This window comes from Mustela erminea, chromosome 20 (assembly GCF_009829155.1).
Source record: "Mustela erminea isolate mMusErm1 chromosome 20, mMusErm1.Pri, whole genome shotgun sequence".
NCBI lineage: Eukaryota > Metazoa > Chordata > Mammalia > Carnivora > Mustelidae > Mustela > Mustela erminea.
In genome coordinates this window covers 33,259,131-33,276,918 of record NC_045633.1, presented here as the reverse complement: position 1 = coordinate 33,276,918, position 17,788 = coordinate 33,259,131, and the positions used below count along the sequence as shown (strand labels likewise).

The window sequence follows — 17,788 nt, the reverse complement described above, 5'->3', positions numbered from 1 at the left end:
GCAGTACATCCCCCGAGCCGCTGGGGGGCAAGCAGCCGGACTTCACGGGTGGGGAGGGCGTTAGGGGCGTGCGGAGCCGCCACCCGGAAGCAGTCGCTAACCCGGAAGAGGTGGTGGTATAAGGCTTTGCTGGCGGTGGTGGCGGCTGTCTCGGCTTTGGAGGTTGGTGCGGCGCTAGGATGAACGCGCCTCCCGCCTTCGAGTCGTTCTTGCTCTTCGAGGGCGAGAAAAAGTAAGTGGAGCCGGCGAGGGGTGGGCCGGGGGTCGCGGGCGGAGCCTGGGGCTTCTCGGGCTCGTCCACAGCGGGGAGACGGAAGGAGCTTTTACTGTGTCTGCGGCCTTGAGCCGGCGCTGCGGGCCGGTGGTCAGTGGCCCCGCGCAGCAGAGGAGGAACACGAGGCGCGGAGAGGCTCGGGAACTGCCTGCGCCCACGGGAAGTGCGCTGTGTATGGGAACCGGGGTGCCCGGCAGCCTCCTGACCGCCGCCTTTGCAGCCAAGGGCTGCCTCTCCGGCTCACGACCGATCCTCACTGGCCTGTGAGAAGCTTTCAGGGGCTCCTTGCCTGCAGCGAGCAAGGGAATGTGGTCCCCTGGTCTCTCCGCCTGGGCCCGGCTCCCTCACTTAACGTCTCCATGTTTTTGGGCAAATGACTTAAGCTGCCCGAGGCCCGTTTTCCTTCTCTGGTAAACAGGCTTCCTGCTGTATTCAATCACGGGATTTTCTCCGAGGGGAGCTTAACGAGGTAATTTACTGAAAGTGCTTAGGCCAGGGCTCAGGACGAAGAAGACCCTCTGAAACACCGGCTTTTTCTTTTTTAAGATTTTATTTATTTGATAGATCACAGGCAGGCAGAGACGCAGGCAGAGAGAGAGGGAGAAGCAGGCTCCCCGCTGAGCAGAGAGCCCGATGCGGGGCTGGGTCCCAGGACCCTGAGATCACGACCTGAGCCGAAGGCAGAGGCTTAATCCACTGAGCCACCCAGATGCCCCAACTCTGGCTTTTTCTTAACAGCCTGGTGTGCAGGGCTCTGCGGTCTATCTTCGTCGTCCTTGAGAACAGCGGTTGGCATCTGGGGCCATTTTGCTCCCCAGGGGACTTTTTCAACGTCTGCCAACAGTTCTGATAGTCACAAAGGGGGTGCTGCTCGTGGGTACAGACCGGGGAATGCTGCTCATATCCTACGGTGTACAAGGCAGCCCCCTACAGAATAGAATTACCGACCCTAAAATGTCAGTGGTGCCAAGGAGCAGTCCAGAGCAGGTGAGGGTCTTGCAGAATCAGGGTGTAGCCCCTCTGCTGCTCTGAGTCCGAGAGGTCTTTATGGCTGAAGAGATGGTGTCCTCACCTGTTGCTTCGTCCTCTTCCCAGGATTACCATTAACAAGGACACCAAGGTACCCAATGCCTGTTTGTTCACCATCAACAAAGAAGACCACACGCTAGGAAACATCATTAAATCGTAAGTTCCACGTCAGAGGCTCTTGGAAAGCGTTTATTGGGGGTCTTTGAGGCAAAACACACATTCTGGAAGATTTCCCGCAGTCTCTGAGCTGCAGGAAGGTCTGAGAGCTTGCTCTGGCAGTTCCCACATTCCAGTTCATTCTCTCCAAGATGACGCTGACCTCGATCCGATCACACCGCCATGTGTCTGATTTACCGGGGGCAAGCCAGAGAGATGCGGGCCTGCTTGTGTTTCTGTGCTGAGGAGCAGGGGGGACAGTCCGGGCGTGCTGCCACCCCCCCCTCCTCGGGACGATGATCTCTGGGACACCTGGCGCACACAGACAGATGTGCCAGAGATTGGCTGTTATTGGGAGGAGGGGAGAAGGTGGGAGAGGCTCTGCGGCTAGCTGGTGCCCCGGTGGACAGCGGATGTGGGTTGGTGGGTGCGTGTTTACACCAGTGTAGCCCTGACCAGCTAGGAGGTTGGTGATGTGGTTGCTGTTCTGGTCTAAGGTCTTGTCATTTCTGTGCTGAAGACACCATGGGTGAAGCCGGGTCTTTCCGCGGTGTACATGTGGGGTCGGCGGTCTTCCGTCTGGGTGACTCCCACTCTGAGCCACGCCAGTGGTGCCCCCAGACCCTTCTAGGGCCTTGCAGCTCCCCTGCTCTGGGAGCCGTGTCCCCACCTATGCAAGGGACCTCCCTCATGGTGCCTACTGCTGACCGAGCTGCTCTGGAGGACCCCGTGGGCCCAGGGCATGGTACGCAGACGCAGGCTGCCAGCCTTGCAGATGGGGCCCCAGGGGTGTGGGCGGCAGCTGCCAGCCGGTGCTGCCCGGAGAGCTTCCGTTCACCACCTGCTCAGGGCCGAGCCTTCTCCGCCTCCTGCCCTTATTGCTGTCAAGACGCTCGTCCTGGGCTTTGTCTGGCTACTAGACTCGGGCTGCCTGGGGTGGGGTCCTTGATCCTCATGGATGCTGTGCACACGCGTGTGTGTGTGTTGCGCCCCCATGAGATCTTTTTTGAAATGTTTTACTTGGTAGATTTTTTGGGGGAAATCAAGAGCAGGGAACCCGCTGGGGTCAGCGCCCCCAGCTGTACTGGCTTCCAGGCCTCAACTCAGTGGGAAGAGGCCTTGGTTAGAGCCTGGTCATCCCCACGGGTGCTCGGCTCAGCACCCCGTGTCACTCCCCCCGACAGACAGCTGCTCAAGGACCCGCAGGTGCTGTTCGCCGGCTACAAAGTCCCCCACCCCTTGGAGCACAAGATCATCATCCGGGTGCAGACCACCCCGGACTACAGCCCGCAGGAGGCCTTCACCAATGCCATCACGGACCTCATCAGCGAGCTCTCCCTGCTGGAGGAGCGCTTCCGGGTGAGCGGCCGGGCGTGCAGGGGAGCGGCGCTGTCCTCGTGCCCCCAGCCCGGACAGCCCGTGGAGTGTCCTGAGCTCTAGGGGGCGTGGGGGGAGGCACTTCCGTAGGACGTGGACGAAGGGAGGGGTAGGGGGCTAAGGCTGGGGGCCTGCTGGGTGCAGGCACGGGTGGGAACCGGAGTGCTTGCTCCAGGGGCTCCTGCGGGCCGGGTGTGGGGCTCCTGCGGCCCTTTGGGCCTGCTTCCCCGAGCCTTCTCTGGTAAGGCCTGGCCATGTCCGGGGTGTTTGTGTAGGGGGCAGCTTGTCCCAGGGTGGCGCTCCAGTTAAGGAGGCCGAGGGGGGTGGTCACACCTGTCCACGCAGAGGGCATCAGCGTCTGACCTGGGTGTAGAGGGACACCCCGGCTTGTCCATGTTCACTAGTGGCCCCTGCCCTTCAGGCAGATGGGGTAGGGGGCACGCAGGGCCACGGCGCTGCTTTCTCACCGTGGTCCTTTAAGCTAAGTGGACGCCGCCCCTCTCCCCTCAGGTGGCCATTAAAGACAAGCAAGAAGGCATCGAGTAGCGGCGGGAAGTGTTGCTGGGCCGGCTCCTACCCTGCGCTGGAACCTTTTTCAGCTCCCAGTAGAGGAGAGCAGCTTCCCCAACGTTGGGGACATCCTGGTGAACCCGTCCCCACCGACATGTCCTACACACGGTTTGTTTTGCTTTCTTGATAAAGAGCAGCAGGAGGCCTGACCGGGTGCTGCGGCGGCAGCAGGTGCATGGGGCGCGTGGAGGCCGAGGACTGGTTTCCCATCGTGGACGGGCCCTGCACCCCGGATTCCTGGCTGAGGAGCTGGTGGGACTGAACTTCTAGACCAGCTCTCGGGAACCCAGGCCAGGCGTGGGGCCGGCAGCCAGGCAGCCTCTGCTCGCGGCTCGGCCGGCCTCCCACCGCGTCGGCACGCCAGCCGGGGCCCCAAGCAGCCCTCCAGCCTTCTTACACAGCAGAGAGTTTAATAAAAATATTCCCCGATAAAAACAGTCTGGTCGTTTGCCCCGGAGCGGAATAAGTTAAGTCGGACCCCTAGAACTCGTGCACCTCCCTAGAGGCAGGAGCCCCACGCCGGCTACTGTCTCTTCCAGATGGCGACGATGTTGGAGTCCGTCAGAGCCGTGAGGTAGGTACAGGTGCGGTTGGCCGCCACCGTGTTCACCATGGTCTTGGTCACCATCTGGCCAAGGGCCCAGGGCTGGGGCCACTTAAGGATCTGGGGGGCAAAAGAGGGGGGCGGGGCTCCAGCTTCCTGCTCAGCAGCCCCTGCAGCAGGTGGGGGGTTGGGCAGGGCACCTACCTGCATCGGGGCCTGCGGCGCTGCGGGCAGCGGCGCCTGCTGGCTCAGGAGGCGCCGGACGTCGTAGAGCCACACGTTGCCCTCCTCGTCCCCACACAGCACGATGCCCTCATCTGCCAGAGGCTCAGAGTGAGACGTGGGGCCGGGCGGGGCACAGCCACAGGGGGTGAGGGGGCAGCGGGGTGCGGGGGCTCACCGGGGCAGGTGCTCAGCGAGAAGTAGGCCAGCTTGGTGGGGGACCACTGCAGCCGCGCCAGCACCACCACCGCCAGCGAGGACTGCTTGCCGCGGGCCCCCCACGTCTGGCTCCAGCTCCAAAGGCAGATGGTGCCCAGGCCGTTCCCCTTGGAGGCTGGGGGGAGGAACAGAGCTGGGTGGGGGCCCCTCTCCAGACACTTCATGGTGCCCGGGGGGCCCCCTCAGGAGCCCCCAGCCCCAGGAGAAGCTGCCGCCAGAGGCCTTCCAGGGCCTGTCTCGGCTCCCAGGAGGCCAGGCCGTCCCCCGCGCGGGGTCTACTTACCCACCACATCCTCGTTCACAAACGCCAGCCCGTCCACTCTCCGCCCCGCCGCCTCCGAGCCCTCGGAGAACACGAACTCCACCTCACACACCCTGCGGGACAGAAGGTGCTGCTGAGCCGCCCCCCGGCCCAGGAAGCCGCTCGGTACCCCCTCGCCCATCTGCCTTCCGCTTCCGCCAGGAGACGCGCCCATGGAGCCAGCACGGCCGGGGTGCAGGCTGGCACGGGACAGGAAGGGTCTGGAAAGGCAGGGACTTAGGGCCGGGGAACAAGGGGCTGCTGCACGGTCTCCAGCAGAGGTGCACGCAGGGTCACACGGTGCTTGCAGCCACATGTCAACACAAGGAGAAGCAGACACCTCTGCGGCGTGACCGCCACCGGGTCATGCTCAGACTGCGCTGAGCAGGGAACAGGGGAAGCCCTGGGGCTTCACTCCCAGCTGTGGCAGGGCCCACACAGGCACGTGGCTGGACAAAGGCCACTGCTGGGCCTGACGCTTTTGTTACCTGCCCCCACGTCACAGCTGCCTCACTGCTGTCACCCCGCCCCTGAAGGTCTTCCCAGACTGTCCACAGCACTGGGGACAAGATTCAGTCTTGCCCCAGCAGATGGAGCCCGTGTCCCCGGGCCCGAGCCGCCCCCTCATCTTGTGGCGCATCCTCCCACTTCCAGGCTGGGCCCGGCCTCCCTGGCGGGACCGCCCGCGCCAGCACCTTCCCTCCTGCTGCCCGCAGGCCCCCCCGCTGGGATCTAGGCTCGGGCCCACCCGCCGCCACCATCCCCTCGTCCCCTCCCTCTCCTCCCCTCACACTCGACACCACGCTTTGGGGGCAGTAACGGGCCACCTTCTGTAAGGCCGTGGGCCGCACGAGGGCACGGGGCCAGCCTAAGCACGGGCCCAAGCCTTCCGGGCGGTACAGAGGAGCCTTCCCGGGGGCTCATCCCTGTCCGGACCCTCCCCGACCGCCCCTCCAAGGTGAAGTGAACACGGCTCTGAGCTGCCCCGGCCCGGTCCCAGAGCCAAGCAGCAGTGAGGAATGGGGCACGGACCTTTCCTTGAGAGACTAGGGGAGGTGGGGACAGGCCAGCCCCATGAAGAAGCCCCTGAAAGCAGCCGCCCCTGGCGGCTCAGGATGGGGCGGGGCTTGAGTCCCACCCCCGGGGCAGATGTGCTGGAGGTCAGGCATCCGGACAGCTCGGAGCTGGCCTTCAAGGCCTCCCCGGCCAGCCTCACCTCCTCTTCTGGGGCCGGTCCAGCCGCACGTCCCAGCAGCAGCAGCCGCCCTCGCAGCCGGCCAGCAGGTAGGCATCTGGGCAGGAGGCCACGGGGCAGAGGCGCAGAGGGATGGACGTAGCATCCAGGGTGAGCAGCTGGCTGCCGGCGGGGAGGAGGTGGTGAGGCCTCGGACCCGGGCGTCTGGCCGCCCTGGCCGCCCCCTGCCCAGCCCCCAGCCTCACCTGGCCTGGAATTCGTAGTCGTGGTTGGGCACCCCGAGGTCCCAGAGGATGATCCGCTTGTCATAGGAGGCCGCTGAGTGGTGGAGGGGAGAGGAGGCTCTGAGGAGACCCGTTCGCTCCAGCAGGCTCCGTCCCAAGACGAGACCGTGGTCGCAAGGCCACCCGCCCCCGCCGAGGTGTGTAGGGCCACAGCTGGGAGGCGGAAGACTTGAGGGCCACCAGTCTCTACCTCTCTGCTACCATGGCCCGCGCCAGGCCCACACATCCTTTCTTGGGCTTGGACACTTAGCACCCAGGTCACAGGGTGGCCCAGCCACCCGGCTTCCAGGCCACAGAGCGGGTCAAGGGGAGAAGGCAGGACCTAAAGCCCGGTCAGTCGTCCACCGAGCCACACTGCGCCTGGCCTGGCCGGAGCTGACCCCGGTGGCCGTGGTGACGCCCACCAGCCACGCGCACTCCCTCCCGTCCCGGACTGCAGGACAGGGTGCTGGGGCCCCCTCAGGGACGTGGGAGAGGGTCTTACTGAAGAGGTGGGTCTCGTGGGTGGGGCTGAAGCAGAGGGTGGCGATGGCCTTCTTGTGGGCCCGGATGACCCCGCAGCAGAAGCCAGCCCGCACGTGCAGCAGCCGGACCAGGCCCCGCAGGCCCGCGGCCGCCAGCACGCTCCAGCGCTTCTTGTGGCCGGCCTGCGTCACTACGGTCAGGGCCGTCCAGGCCACCGAGAAGAACTCCTGGGTGGGGATGGGGGGCCGGGGGGGAGGGGAGAGTGGGGTCACTAAGGGGCAGAGCTGCGCCTGCCAGCGAGCTCTGGCCAGTGGAAGCGAGACCCAGCAGGACCAAGTCATCTGCCGCCCCCTCCCTGCCCCCTCGCCCCACGGGAGCAGCCCCGGGCCCTCACCTCGCCAGGGGCCTTGTACTTGTGCAGCACGATGCCCGTCTGGCAGTCTATCACACACACGGCCTCCCCGCCGCACGTGGCCACCGTCTGGGAGGTGGCCCCCGCGTGCCCTGTTTTGAGGGGTCAGCCTCAGTAAACACACCGTCTGTGACGTCCGCCCCTGCAGCCTGTCCTTCCTGACCCTGACGGGGCTCCAGGGGCTGTCTCTCTCCCAGGACCCCCATCCACCGAGGCGGCCCCCTCCAGGTAGCGTCCCTGGGCCCCCCGTCTAGACAGCCGGTCCTGCCGGTTCCCTGGGGTGCTCGCCCTGGCCCTGCCTGCCCGCCGTGGCTGTACCCTCCTCCCAGGCCGGCTCAAAGGCGCAGGCCCAGAGCTGGGTCTCCAGGTCCCGAGGGCTGTTGTTCTTGCTGTGACACTGCAGGAAGTGCAGGGGCTCCAGGTCCAGCGCAGGCTGTGGGGGCAGAGGGGGCGTCACAGCTGCCCCAGCCTGTGCTCCCTGCCGGCTGCTCCCTGCCCCCCGGCTGGCTTACCCGGCTGTCATCAGAGCCCGGGGCGCTGTCCTCCACGCAGACCGAAGAGGAGGTACACACCCGCTTGTTGGGAGACGGGCTGAGTGAGACGTCGTCCGGCCGTTTCACGGCCACCGGCCTGGCCTGTGGAGGGGGTCGGGGCTGGGCTGAGGACCTGGGGGCCACGGGCCCATCTGCCTGGTGCTTCCTTCCCCGGCATCACAGGCTGGCCTGCACCCTCTCACGGGGGCGGAAAGCAAGGGCCGGCCCAGGGTTAGTGTGAACGAGCTCAGGCATCAGGGGCCGTCTCCTGGGCTTCTTTCCAGGACCCTCCGCCCCATCCCCTTTCCCTAGTCTCCCTAGGCAGTCCTTGGGAGTTGCAAGGTACCACACTTACCCTGGGTTCCTGGGCAGCCGGGGCTTTCGGAGGCCTCTCCGGGATGTCTGCCTCACGCACCTGGGCCCCACCAGAGGCCACCAGCTCCTCAGAGATCATCCGCACCTATGTAGGGTGGGGACATTGGGGAACTAGATACAGTCCTAGGGGACCCGGGCCCCTCTCCCAAATGCTGAGGCAGAGGGAACTTCTGCTTCCCGAGGTGGGAAAAGGCCTTTCTTTTTCTTTTTTTTTTTTTTTTGACAGACAGAGATCACAAGTAGGCAGAGAGAGAGGGAAGCAGGCTCCCCGCTGAGCAGAGAGTCCGATGCGGGGCTCGATCCCAGGACCCTGGGATCATGACCTGAGCTGAAGGCAGCGGCTTTAACCCGCTGAGCCACCCAGGCGCCCGGGAAAGGGCCTTTCCAACCAATAAGTCTCCCTTCCCTGACCCACCCCACTCTCTACCACCCCTTATGGCCAGAGGCCTCTAGGGCAGCTGGAGCCAATCGAGGAGCTGGGGAAACAGATTCTGAGCACAGCAGGAGCGCTCATACCCGCCACTGGGTGAACTCGCTGAGGGACTCAGGCCCATAGCGGATGTCCCTGACAGCAGACTTCACAAAGTCAGCCTGGGCCTTCTCCGCCTCCTCGCCTGGGCTCAGTGCAGCCTTGAACTTCTCCCAGTGAGCTGTGACCTGGAACAAGAGGGACCAGACTCAACCCCAGTCCACCCCAGACCTCCTGGACCCTCCGTGGCGCCCCTGCCTCCCATCTCATGGGCACAGGTGTCTCTGCTTCAACGCCTCCTGGAAGTCTTCCTGAACTACAGCCTTAGCGGCAGTGTGCACAAACCTACACAGGATGCGCGTGCACAGACACACGCGTAGCAGCCCCAAGGAGGAGGAAGAGGAGGAGGAGGAGGAGGAGGCGGCGGCGGCAGTTCGGTAGTTTCTGGTCCCTGGCTGGGCCCTGCCTGCACACCCGGAGAGCAGGACCTTCCTTGAAAGAGGCCAAGCACCACAGCCAGGCTCAAAGCAACACGGTCAGGCGAAGGGACAGACGCCGCTCAGTGTCAGGGCAGAGAGCCCCCGGAACGCCCCCTCAGGGTCCTCCAAATGACCATTCTGTCGCTCGCTCCTCAAGGCCCCCCGACTGCTCCGGAGACGTGGGTCCGCCCCCTTACCCGGCTGGTCAGCTCCCGGTTTAGGTTCTCCACCTGAGTGGAGGTGGACGAAGCATCCTTGCCATTGACCTTACGGAGCTTGGGCAGGAGAAAGGAGACTTTCAGGTTGTCACTGACCTGGGGGATGAGGGAGAGCCGCTCAGTGTCCCCCGAGCTGTGGCTCAGCCCCGCTGGAGTGCGGGCCCTGGCTCTGGGGCAGGTGGGGGGCCCCCACTTACAGTCAGGAAGGGGTTGCCCTCCAGGCTGAGCTCCTCGAGCTCTGGGAACTGGCACAAGGCAGTGACGTCCCCCAGCTGGTTGTTGGCGCAGCGGAGGACGCGCAGGTGCGACAGGCCCAGGTTGGCGGGCAGCGTCTCCAGCTGGTTGTTGGAGAGGTCCAGCTCTTGGAGCTGCGTCAGGCGGCTCAGGAGCTTGGGGTCCAAGTGCTCCGAGAGCAGCTTCAGCCCGGACAAGCTGGGTGGGGGCAGACAGGGAGGGCTCAGCGGGGTGGCCAGGCCTCACACCCGGGGCAGTCCTGGGCGCCCGCGAAGGCTTGTACGGCAGAGGTCCTCTGGCGCGCACAGCCGCGCCTTGTTAAAATCCTGTAACCACTTCACAAGGGTCTACAGCTGGCCCCCACCAACGCTTTCCCCGATCCTCTAAGGGGGCTCCTCCGTGCTGCCCAGGGCCTCAAGAACTAGCTCAACAGGCTGCTCTACACCCTTGCCGCAGGGCTGTCTCCCCCACAGCCGGGAGCCCTTCCAGGGAGACGCCACTCGGGGCCCAGCCGGCCCGTCTCTTCACGGGAGCCCAGCGTTCGGCCCGAGTGTCGGAGACTCCGCCTAACCGACAGGGCGATAACGGGGCCGGGCAGGGAGTGGGCAAGGGCCCCAGCCCTACTTCCCGACCGGCCGGCGACCCAGGCCCGGGTGGCGGGTTGTGTGGCCGCGACCCCGCGGACCCCCGTGGCCCCCCGTCCCGCCTCTTACTCCAGGCTCCGTATCTTCCCCAGTCGGTCGCTCTTGGGACGCCCTCGCTGCATGAGCAGCCGCGCCGACAGAGGGCCCATGGCGACGAGGCACGGCCCGCGCTGGCCGGTTAGCGGTACCGGCGTCCGGCCGAGTCCGTGCCTCCTGGAGACAGACGCTAACGTCCGCCCCCGGCGGAACTCTGGAGGCGGTGCCGCGCGACCACCGGAAGGAAGCGGCCCCGCGGACCTCCTGTCCCGCGGGCAGACTACAACTCCCAGCGGCCCCCGCGGCTCCGCGCCTGCGCCCTGGTCGCCAAGAAGCGACGATGGCGGCTGCGGCGGTGGCTTCCCCAGAGGTCCTCCGGGAATGCGGCTGCAAGGGCATCCGGACCTGTCTGATCTGCGAGCGGCAGCGCGGAGGTGACCCGCCCTGGCAGCACCCCCCGCAGGTGAGGGCTGGGGCAGGGGCCGTGCCACAACTCCCTTCTTCATACGGGGAAACTGAGGCCCAGACTGGCTTCGAAGACGGGCCCCGGACCAACCCCTCTCAAGGGCCCTCGCTGTGGGGGCATTGCAGGATGAGAGGAGCGCTTTGAGGGGTGGGCTTGGAGTGGGTGCCATCCGACCACAACTCCCCTTTGAGTCCTGGGGAGAGTGTGACAGCAAACCTCCACGTAGCGCCCCCCTCCCCCGCGCCCCCTCCCCTGCGTCCGGGGCTGCGAGCTTCACGGAGTGGGGAGACGACCAGGAAAAAGAGGACGCCGAAAACCAGGCAGGGCAAAGTGCCCTAGACACCGTTGAGCGGAAGTGGTCAAGGAGGAAATTAATTCCAATTAATTAAGGAAAAAGGATCCAGAGGCTTTGTCGGGCCTGGGGTGGGGGACGGTAAGGGCGTTCCCGCTGGGGGACTGCTTGGGTACAGGGCTGGGGCAGGTCCCGGGCTTGGAAGGAGCGTGACGCTTCAGGGGCCGGCCGCCCTGACCCAGAGGGCTCCGTGTGTGGTGGCTGGGTAGGCTGGACTTGTTCTGAGGGCCCCGGATTGCCGCTCAGGGTTTTAGAGGAAGTTAGGGGTGAGTTTTGGAAAGGTCCCAGGACGTGGGGAGGCAGATGGGAAGGGATGGAATCTCGGAAGCCAGTGCAGAAATTCCCACAGCATCCCCGGTAAAAGCTTGGAAGGTCCTGTGGAAAGTGATCTGGTGATGTGTCAGCAAACGAAAAGTAGAATTACCATGTGATCCAGCAGTTCTGGGTAGACTCGAAAGCAGACCCTTGAAGAGAGACCTGTACGCCCCCGTTCCTAGCACCGTGGATCCCAGTAGCTACGACATGGAAGCAGTGAAAGTGTCCGGCAGTGGCTGGGCGGGTAAACAAACGTGGCCTGTGTCCCATGGAATGTTATGTGCCTTGAAGGGCGTTTGACACCTGCTGTGACACGAACGGATCCTGAGGTCATTATATGCTGAGTGAAAGGTCCCTCACGAGAGGATTAAATATTGCAGGATTCCGCTTCCGGGAAGCCTGTAGAGGAATCACATTCATAGAGTCAGCAAGTAGCATGGTGGGTCCCTGGGGCTTGCAGAAAAGACCACTTGTTTTGAGTCCAGAGTTTTAGAGAGGTGGGGATGGGTGCAGGACAGCGTGACCGGATTGAACGCTTACCTGTACACTTAAAGATGGTGACGATGGCAGTTTTATGTCCTGTATATTTTGGCTACAAGGAAAGCCTGAGAAGTGCCGAGAGTCTGAACTTAGCCCGTGCCCGCGGGTGTGGGGGTAGCCCGACTTGCTGGCTGTGAGATGAGCAGAAGGTACAGGGTGATCCCCGATTTTAATGTGTTCCGTGTGAGGTGCCAGAAGACGGAGGGCGCGATGGTTCCCAGCCGGAGTGGGCAGCAGTAGCCATGAAATGTAAGGGGTTTGGGGTAAAGGAGGATTAACTGGACAGGGCGGACCTCAGACTGCCATGCAGCTGGGACAAAGTCATGGCCAGTCCAGCTGGGAGCCCCTGAGCAGACTGATGGAGAGAGGAGTCCCGAGTCGGGTAGAAAGAGCCAGACCTGTGCTGAGTCATTGGCTGGGGGCTGCCTGGGACCAGGGTGGCCTTTGCCCCAAACTTGAGGTGGCAGGAGGTTGTGCGCTGGGCACTCCTCGAGGATGGCTGGCAAGTTCCCTCTTTTGAAGGAAAGTTCAGGCAGTGCCTCTGTAGCCGCAGAGGGGGGCGGAGCCCAGAGTCACCCCCACCGCGGGGAGGGCATCTCCCCTCTGGCTGCCCAGCATGCTCGCCCTCTGGACAGCCTTGGGTTCCTCTCCTTTAGTCCCCGCCATGGCCAGGGAGGCCGGAGGACACCCCACAGCGACACTAGCAGTGTGGACTCCCAGGCGGCGCCCCGCTGTGCAGCCTCAGGCTCATTCCTGAACTTTGCTGGGCTGAGTCACCTCATTTTTAAAACAGAGAGCAGACTGTAGTTACGTGTATGCTGTAAGATGAGGAGAGTGAGGGGCGTCTGGGTGGCTCAGTGGTTTGGGCTGCTGCCTTCGGCTCAGGTCATGATCTCAGGGTCCTGGGATCGAGCCCCGCATCAGGCTCCCTGCTCCGCAGGAAGCCTGCTTCCCTCTCTCTCTCTCTCTCTCTCTCTCTGCCTGCCTCTCTGCCTACTTGTGATCTCTGTCTGTCAAATAAATAAATAAAATCTTTAAAAAAAAAAAAAAAATGAGGAGAGTGAGAAAGGACAGGCAAAGGGCCCTTCCCAGGAGGCAGCCCCAGGCGGGGAAGGGTTCTGCCTCCCTGCGGACCTCAGCTGCTTTCCAGTGTGGCTTCAGGGGCTCCAGGTCCCTCTTCTTTCTTTTGCAGAAAACGCACCGTTTCATCTACTACTCTGACACTGGCTGGGCCGTGGGCGCCGAGGAGTCTGACTTTGAAGGCTGGGCCTTCCCCTTCCCCGGAGTGACGGTGATAGAGGATTTTGTGACCCGGGAGGAGGAAGCCGAGATGGTGCAGCTGATGGACCGGGAGCCCTGGAAGCTCTCCCAGTCTGGACGGAGGAAGCAGGTAGGCCTCGGGAGGCGGGGAGGACCGGGCTGGCTGGTCAGGGAGGAGTCATCCTGCTTCGGACTCCTCGCCCCACACCCCTTTGCTCACATCCCTCCAGGGCCTCTCTCTGCAGCCACAGCGCCCCAGGGCCATTAGGGGGTGCGCGCCCCTGACCCTGGGGCTTGGGCGGCCAGGGGAGCGGTGTGTGGCGTGTGTTGGAGGAAGGGGCACAGGCAGGCCTGGCCTTCTCCGCTTCCCACCAGACTCACCGGCTGCGGGGCGGCAGGGCCGTAGGGCAGACCGATGCTCTGCTCTCAGGGTGTTCAGAGGCCGCCGCTCACCTTCCCACTCAAGCCGTTCCCCATCCGACCCCCAGGTCCTGGCCTCTCCCCGCGGTACTCTGCCTTCTCTCCCTCCCTCCCTCTCAGTGACTTCAGGCCTGTCCATCATCAGCCACTTCCTCTGGGGCTCCTGTGCCCTGGCGCCCCCCACTGTCCTGCTCCTTTCGCTGAACTCCAGCCCCGGGCAAGTCCAACTCCTCTGGCTGCTGGCCTCACGCCCAGCTGCTCTGCTCCGGCGGTCACATCCGTCTCCCCTGGGGAGACTGGACCTTCTGGACCTTCCCCATGCACCCCCCACCCCGAGAAAGCCGCGCGGGCCGTGCCTTTCTCGACCTCGGAGCCAGGCTTCTCTCCAAGCCCCCTTCGAACTCCGAGGTGCTGTCCGACCCTGCTCCCCTCTGTCCTCGACGTCATTCTTAACTGGATCTTCTCCCCCAGACCACCTGTAAGCTCCCCCTCCCAGCTCTGCAGCTAACCTCTCCGTAGTGTCGTCTATTCTGTCTTCACTGGGTCTCCTCCTGCTCCCGCTTCACGCCCTCGCCGCCTCCGTGCTGGGTCCCGGCCTCCGCGCCCCCACCCAGCGGCCAGTCGTCAGGCCCAACCCTGGGGCCTCTCCGTTGCCAGAGCTCCCTGGCCGGTCTCCGTGAGTCACAGCTCTGACCGTGCGTGTGTTTGCGACTCCCACGTTCGTGTCTCCAGCCGGCTTCCCGTGTTCGTCAGACCCTCGCTGAGTCTTGGCCCGTCCCGGTGCCCCCGCAGTGTCCGCAGCGCGGCACATTCCCCCTTCCATCTGCTCGCGCCGGAAACCGTGCAGCTCTCCAGATTTCTCTCCCTCGGCCCGGTCTTCCCTGTCCACTTGCTTCCTTCAGAACATGCCCGGAATCTGAGAACACGGCACTCCGCACCCCCGCTGCCCCCACGGCCCCCACCCCGCTCTGCCACTGGGATTCCTTCTGGAGCTTCCCGGGGCCCCGACCCCCTTCCTCAGATGGACCCGCTGCTCCGCTACAAACCCACCAGGCCCCCATCCCAACCTCCGCTCCCCTCGCTGCTCTGTGGGGTCCCTGTAAGCCGCCTCTGTGCTCCAGAGACGCTCTAGGTCACACCTCTGTGCGCTGTACCCCGAGCCGCCTCCTCCGCCTGCCGCTGCCGGGGGCGCCCAGCCACGCTGACACACTGAAGCCGGAAGGAGAAAGACGTTTGCCCCGGATACCCCCACTCGCCACTGGGTTGGGGGGGGTGCCCGAGGGGCAGGAGTCGGTGGATAAATGCTCAATCCCTTGGGCCTCAAGTCTGAGGGGTGTTCTGGAAGCCTCCTCCCTAATGATTGCTTTTTTCTAAGACAGAATCCCCAGACCATAAAATCCGCTCATTTAACACGTACAGTTCGCTCTGTTCAGAATGTGCAGCCTTCTCCACGGCCTGCCCGTCACCCGCAAAGGACATCTGTACCCAGGGGCAGTCGCTCCCTGTTCCCCGTCCCCTGCCAACCACTCATCTTTCTGTCTGGCTTTGCCTGTGCCGGACATCTCAACGTAAGCAGGATTATAGAACACGTGGCCCTCCGTGTCGGCTTCTCCCCCCGACAGTGCCACGTGGCGTTTGTGGCCAGATGGCCCTCTTGTGCGGACCTGCCCCCACGCCTTCATCCATTTGTCCCATCACGGACACCGGCCTGTGCCCACCCTTTGGCTGTTGTGCCCCGGTGTCACCGTGAACACCCATTGGCAAGTGTCTGCATGGCCGTGTTTCCAGTCCCGGGTGTGTAGCCGGGAGCGGAACTTCTCTGTCTCGGTTCTGAACCCCCGGGATCCCCAGCTCTGACCATGTGATGAGGCCACCTGGGGCTGACGCTCCCTCGCGGCTCCTGCGTCTCGCGTCGGCCTCGCGGCCCAGAACACGCTGCCTGCGCGCAGGTCCTCTGTCTCCCTCTCTGCCTGCGCGCGGCCTAAGACAGCCCCTGCCCCGGCACCTCACACCCCCTTCCCTCCTTGTTTCTTCCCATAGTGTCTACCGCTGGGGCCGGCCGCCCCCGCTGGGAGCACATCCTGGTCCAGAGCCAGGCATTTTTGCTTCTCTTGGTCTCCGCGGTCAGATCTTCAGACCTGGCCCGTGATAGCCATTCCTGTAAACTGAGGCACTTCTCCTCTTCCTCTCTGCCCTCACCCTTCAGGACTATGGCCCCAAAGTCAACTTCCGGAAACAGAAGCTCAAGACTGCCGGCTTCAGCGGCCTCCCCAGCTTCAGCCGGGACGTGGTGCGGAGGATGGGCCTGTACCCCATCCTGGAGGACTTCCGGCCCGTGGAGCAGTGTAACCTGGACTACTGCCCAGAGCGGGGCTCGGCCATCGACCCCCACCTGGATGACGCCTGGCTGTGGGGGGAGCGGCTGGTGAGCCTCAACCTCCTGTCCCCGACTGTGCTGTCCATGTCCCGGGAGGCGCCCGGCAGCCTGCTGCTCTGTCTGGCCCCTTCTGGCTTCCCGGAGGCCCTGGTGGAAGGGGTGATGGCCCCCAGCAGGTCCGTCCTGTGCCAGGAGGTGGAGGTGGCCGTCCCCTTACCCCGCCGCTCGCTGCTCGTGCTCTCGGGCGCCGCGCGGCACCAGTGGAAGCACGCCATCCACCGCAGACACATCGAGGCCCGCCGCGTCTGCGCCACCTTCAGGGAGCTGTCGGCTGAGTTCCGGCCCGGCGGGCGGCAGCAGGAGCTGGGGCAGGAGCTCCTGCAGATCTCCCTGTCCTTCCAGGGGAGACCTCTGTGAGCCGCCGAGCTGGGGCCGGGAGCTGGGGCCGGGCCTGGCCAGGGCGCCGGCTCCGGGCTTGACTGTCCGCCAGGATTTCAGGCCGGGACGCCCGGCACGGGGGCGCTTCCTCCCCAGCTTAGTAGCTTTGAAGAGAAGACGGCGCAGCATCCTGACGCGACGACGATGTGGGCCCTGCCTGGGAGCCGGACGGGATGGCACCGGGCCTTGGGTCAGTCCTGTCTGACCTCCCCCGTGGCCGCCTGTGTGGCTGGCTTGTCACCGTTGGAGGGCAGTGGGGTCATTTGAACTTAAACATGTCAGTACCACCTAAAAACGCTTTCTCCTTGATCCCTCTCTCAGTGAAGTTCCCTGATAACCCCGTTCTCCGGTCCTTTCATTTGGGGAGCGAGTCGGAGAGCAGAATCGACAGACCTAAAGTTACTATTTCAGCCTTCAGAGCTGGTGACCGCCTCTGCGTCAGGCTCTGTCACGCTTGATCCCCCCGGAGGTGTTGGGGGCCATGAGGACAGAGAGATCTCCAGACAGTCTGGTCCCACCTTCCTCCCGTGCCTCATGCTGTGAAAAAGTAGGGGGACACTGGTGCCGTGCGGGGTACTCACGTGGAGGGCAGCCTGCCCTCTTCTGCTGCTCCTAAGACCAGATACGCTCGCCAGCCACAGGCTCGGTGCCAGACTTTGGGACCAGGGGCCCTGTCAGAGCCCAGAAAGGTTCATGGTCCGCGCTGGTCTTCAGTCATTCTAGAACCTTCTGTGAGTTGTTGGCAGTGGGAGGGCAGTCACTGGCCACCACGCACTGTCTGAAGTGGCATCGCTCTGGAGACCCAGGAAAGGCTGCTAGGTTTCTAGTGGCGGAACTGAGCCCAGCTGCGGAGCGGGGGGTCCCCGGGGTCAGCTCACTTGGAGCAGGAGGGTGGAGGACGGCTCCTTCCCGGAGTTGTGACCCGCACAGACGCTGCTCTGGGTTCCTCACTGGGCTTCAGATGCAGGCCTGGCTGGGGCCCTGGCCAGTCCTGTTGCATGTGAACAGCTCGGTGGGCTTGCAGGCCTGGGGGTCTGCTCCACAGGGACCTGAGGGTGGGGGCGCCTCGCCCTGACAGGCCAGGCCTTGGAGCACCCCTGTGTGGAGCCTGCACGATCCTCCGCCACACTTCTGTGTGGGAAATGCACCCCCAGGTCTATGGGGGGGAGGCCCGTGAAGGCCAGGAGAGCCACTCAGCAAAGAAGCCTGTTGCCCCCAGAATCACCCAGTGCTGGCCAGACATTTGACGGGCAGAGCGCCCCTCAGGACACACCCCATGCCATGGTCCATACGGCCCCCGGAGCCACCTCAGGACATGCTGCATCATGTCGTGGTCAAGTTGGTGACTCTAGGTTGGGTTTGTCCTTGAAGCTACAACACGAAGACCATCAGGTCCAGTGTGCCCACTTCGGCATCTGCCGCTCGTGCCGCCCACTGGGCTGGGAAGGCCGGGCGGGGTGGCTCAGCCACAGGCTGAGGGGTATAGTGGCTGCTTAGCCCCGTATTTGAGGTGGCCGTTACTACGTTCCCACGCTCTGCGTCCACACCAGACACGCCGTACAGACCGTTCTGTCCCGGTGGTCT

At 64.2% G+C, this 17,788-nt stretch overlaps 3 protein-coding genes across 3 annotated transcripts; 2 read left to right on the top strand and 1 right to left on the bottom strand.

The window, feature by feature from the left end:
* The first annotated feature begins 85 nt into the window (after positions 1–85).
* On the top strand, positions 86–3,841 carry POLR2J (RNA polymerase II subunit J). The gene is made up of 4 exons (XM_032326651.1): positions 86–232; positions 1,370–1,459; positions 2,644–2,818; positions 3,347–3,841. The coding sequence occupies exons 1-4, from the start codon at positions 180–182 to the stop codon at positions 3,380–3,382; spliced, it is 354 nt and encodes a 117-aa protein (XP_032182542.1). The 5' UTR covers positions 86–179; the 3' UTR covers positions 3,383–3,841.
* On the bottom strand, positions 3,800–10,266 carry LRWD1 (leucine rich repeats and WD repeat domain containing 1). The gene is made up of 15 exons (XM_032326640.1): positions 10,070–10,266; positions 9,320–9,554; positions 9,102–9,218; positions 8,473–8,613; positions 7,937–8,041; positions 7,561–7,683; positions 7,367–7,481; positions 7,031–7,140; positions 6,656–6,863; positions 6,133–6,205; positions 5,909–6,049; positions 4,675–4,766; positions 4,351–4,506; positions 4,155–4,267; positions 3,800–4,070 (listed from the first exon to the last, which is right to left on the bottom strand). Exons 1-15 carry the CDS (start codon positions 10,147–10,149, stop codon positions 3,930–3,932), a joined length of 1,950 nt encoding a protein of 649 aa, XP_032182531.1. The 5' UTR covers positions 10,150–10,266; the 3' UTR covers positions 3,800–3,929.
* A 60-nt stretch (positions 10,267–10,326) lies between these two features.
* On the top strand, positions 10,327–16,545 carry ALKBH4 (alkB homolog 4, lysine demethylase). Its single transcript, XM_032326641.1, has 3 exons — positions 10,327–10,499; positions 12,902–13,099; positions 15,596–16,545. Exons 1-3 carry the CDS (start codon positions 10,377–10,379, stop codon positions 16,181–16,183), a joined length of 909 nt encoding a protein of 302 aa, XP_032182532.1. The 5' UTR covers positions 10,327–10,376; the 3' UTR covers positions 16,184–16,545.
* Positions 16,546–17,788: the final 1,243 nt, after the last annotated feature.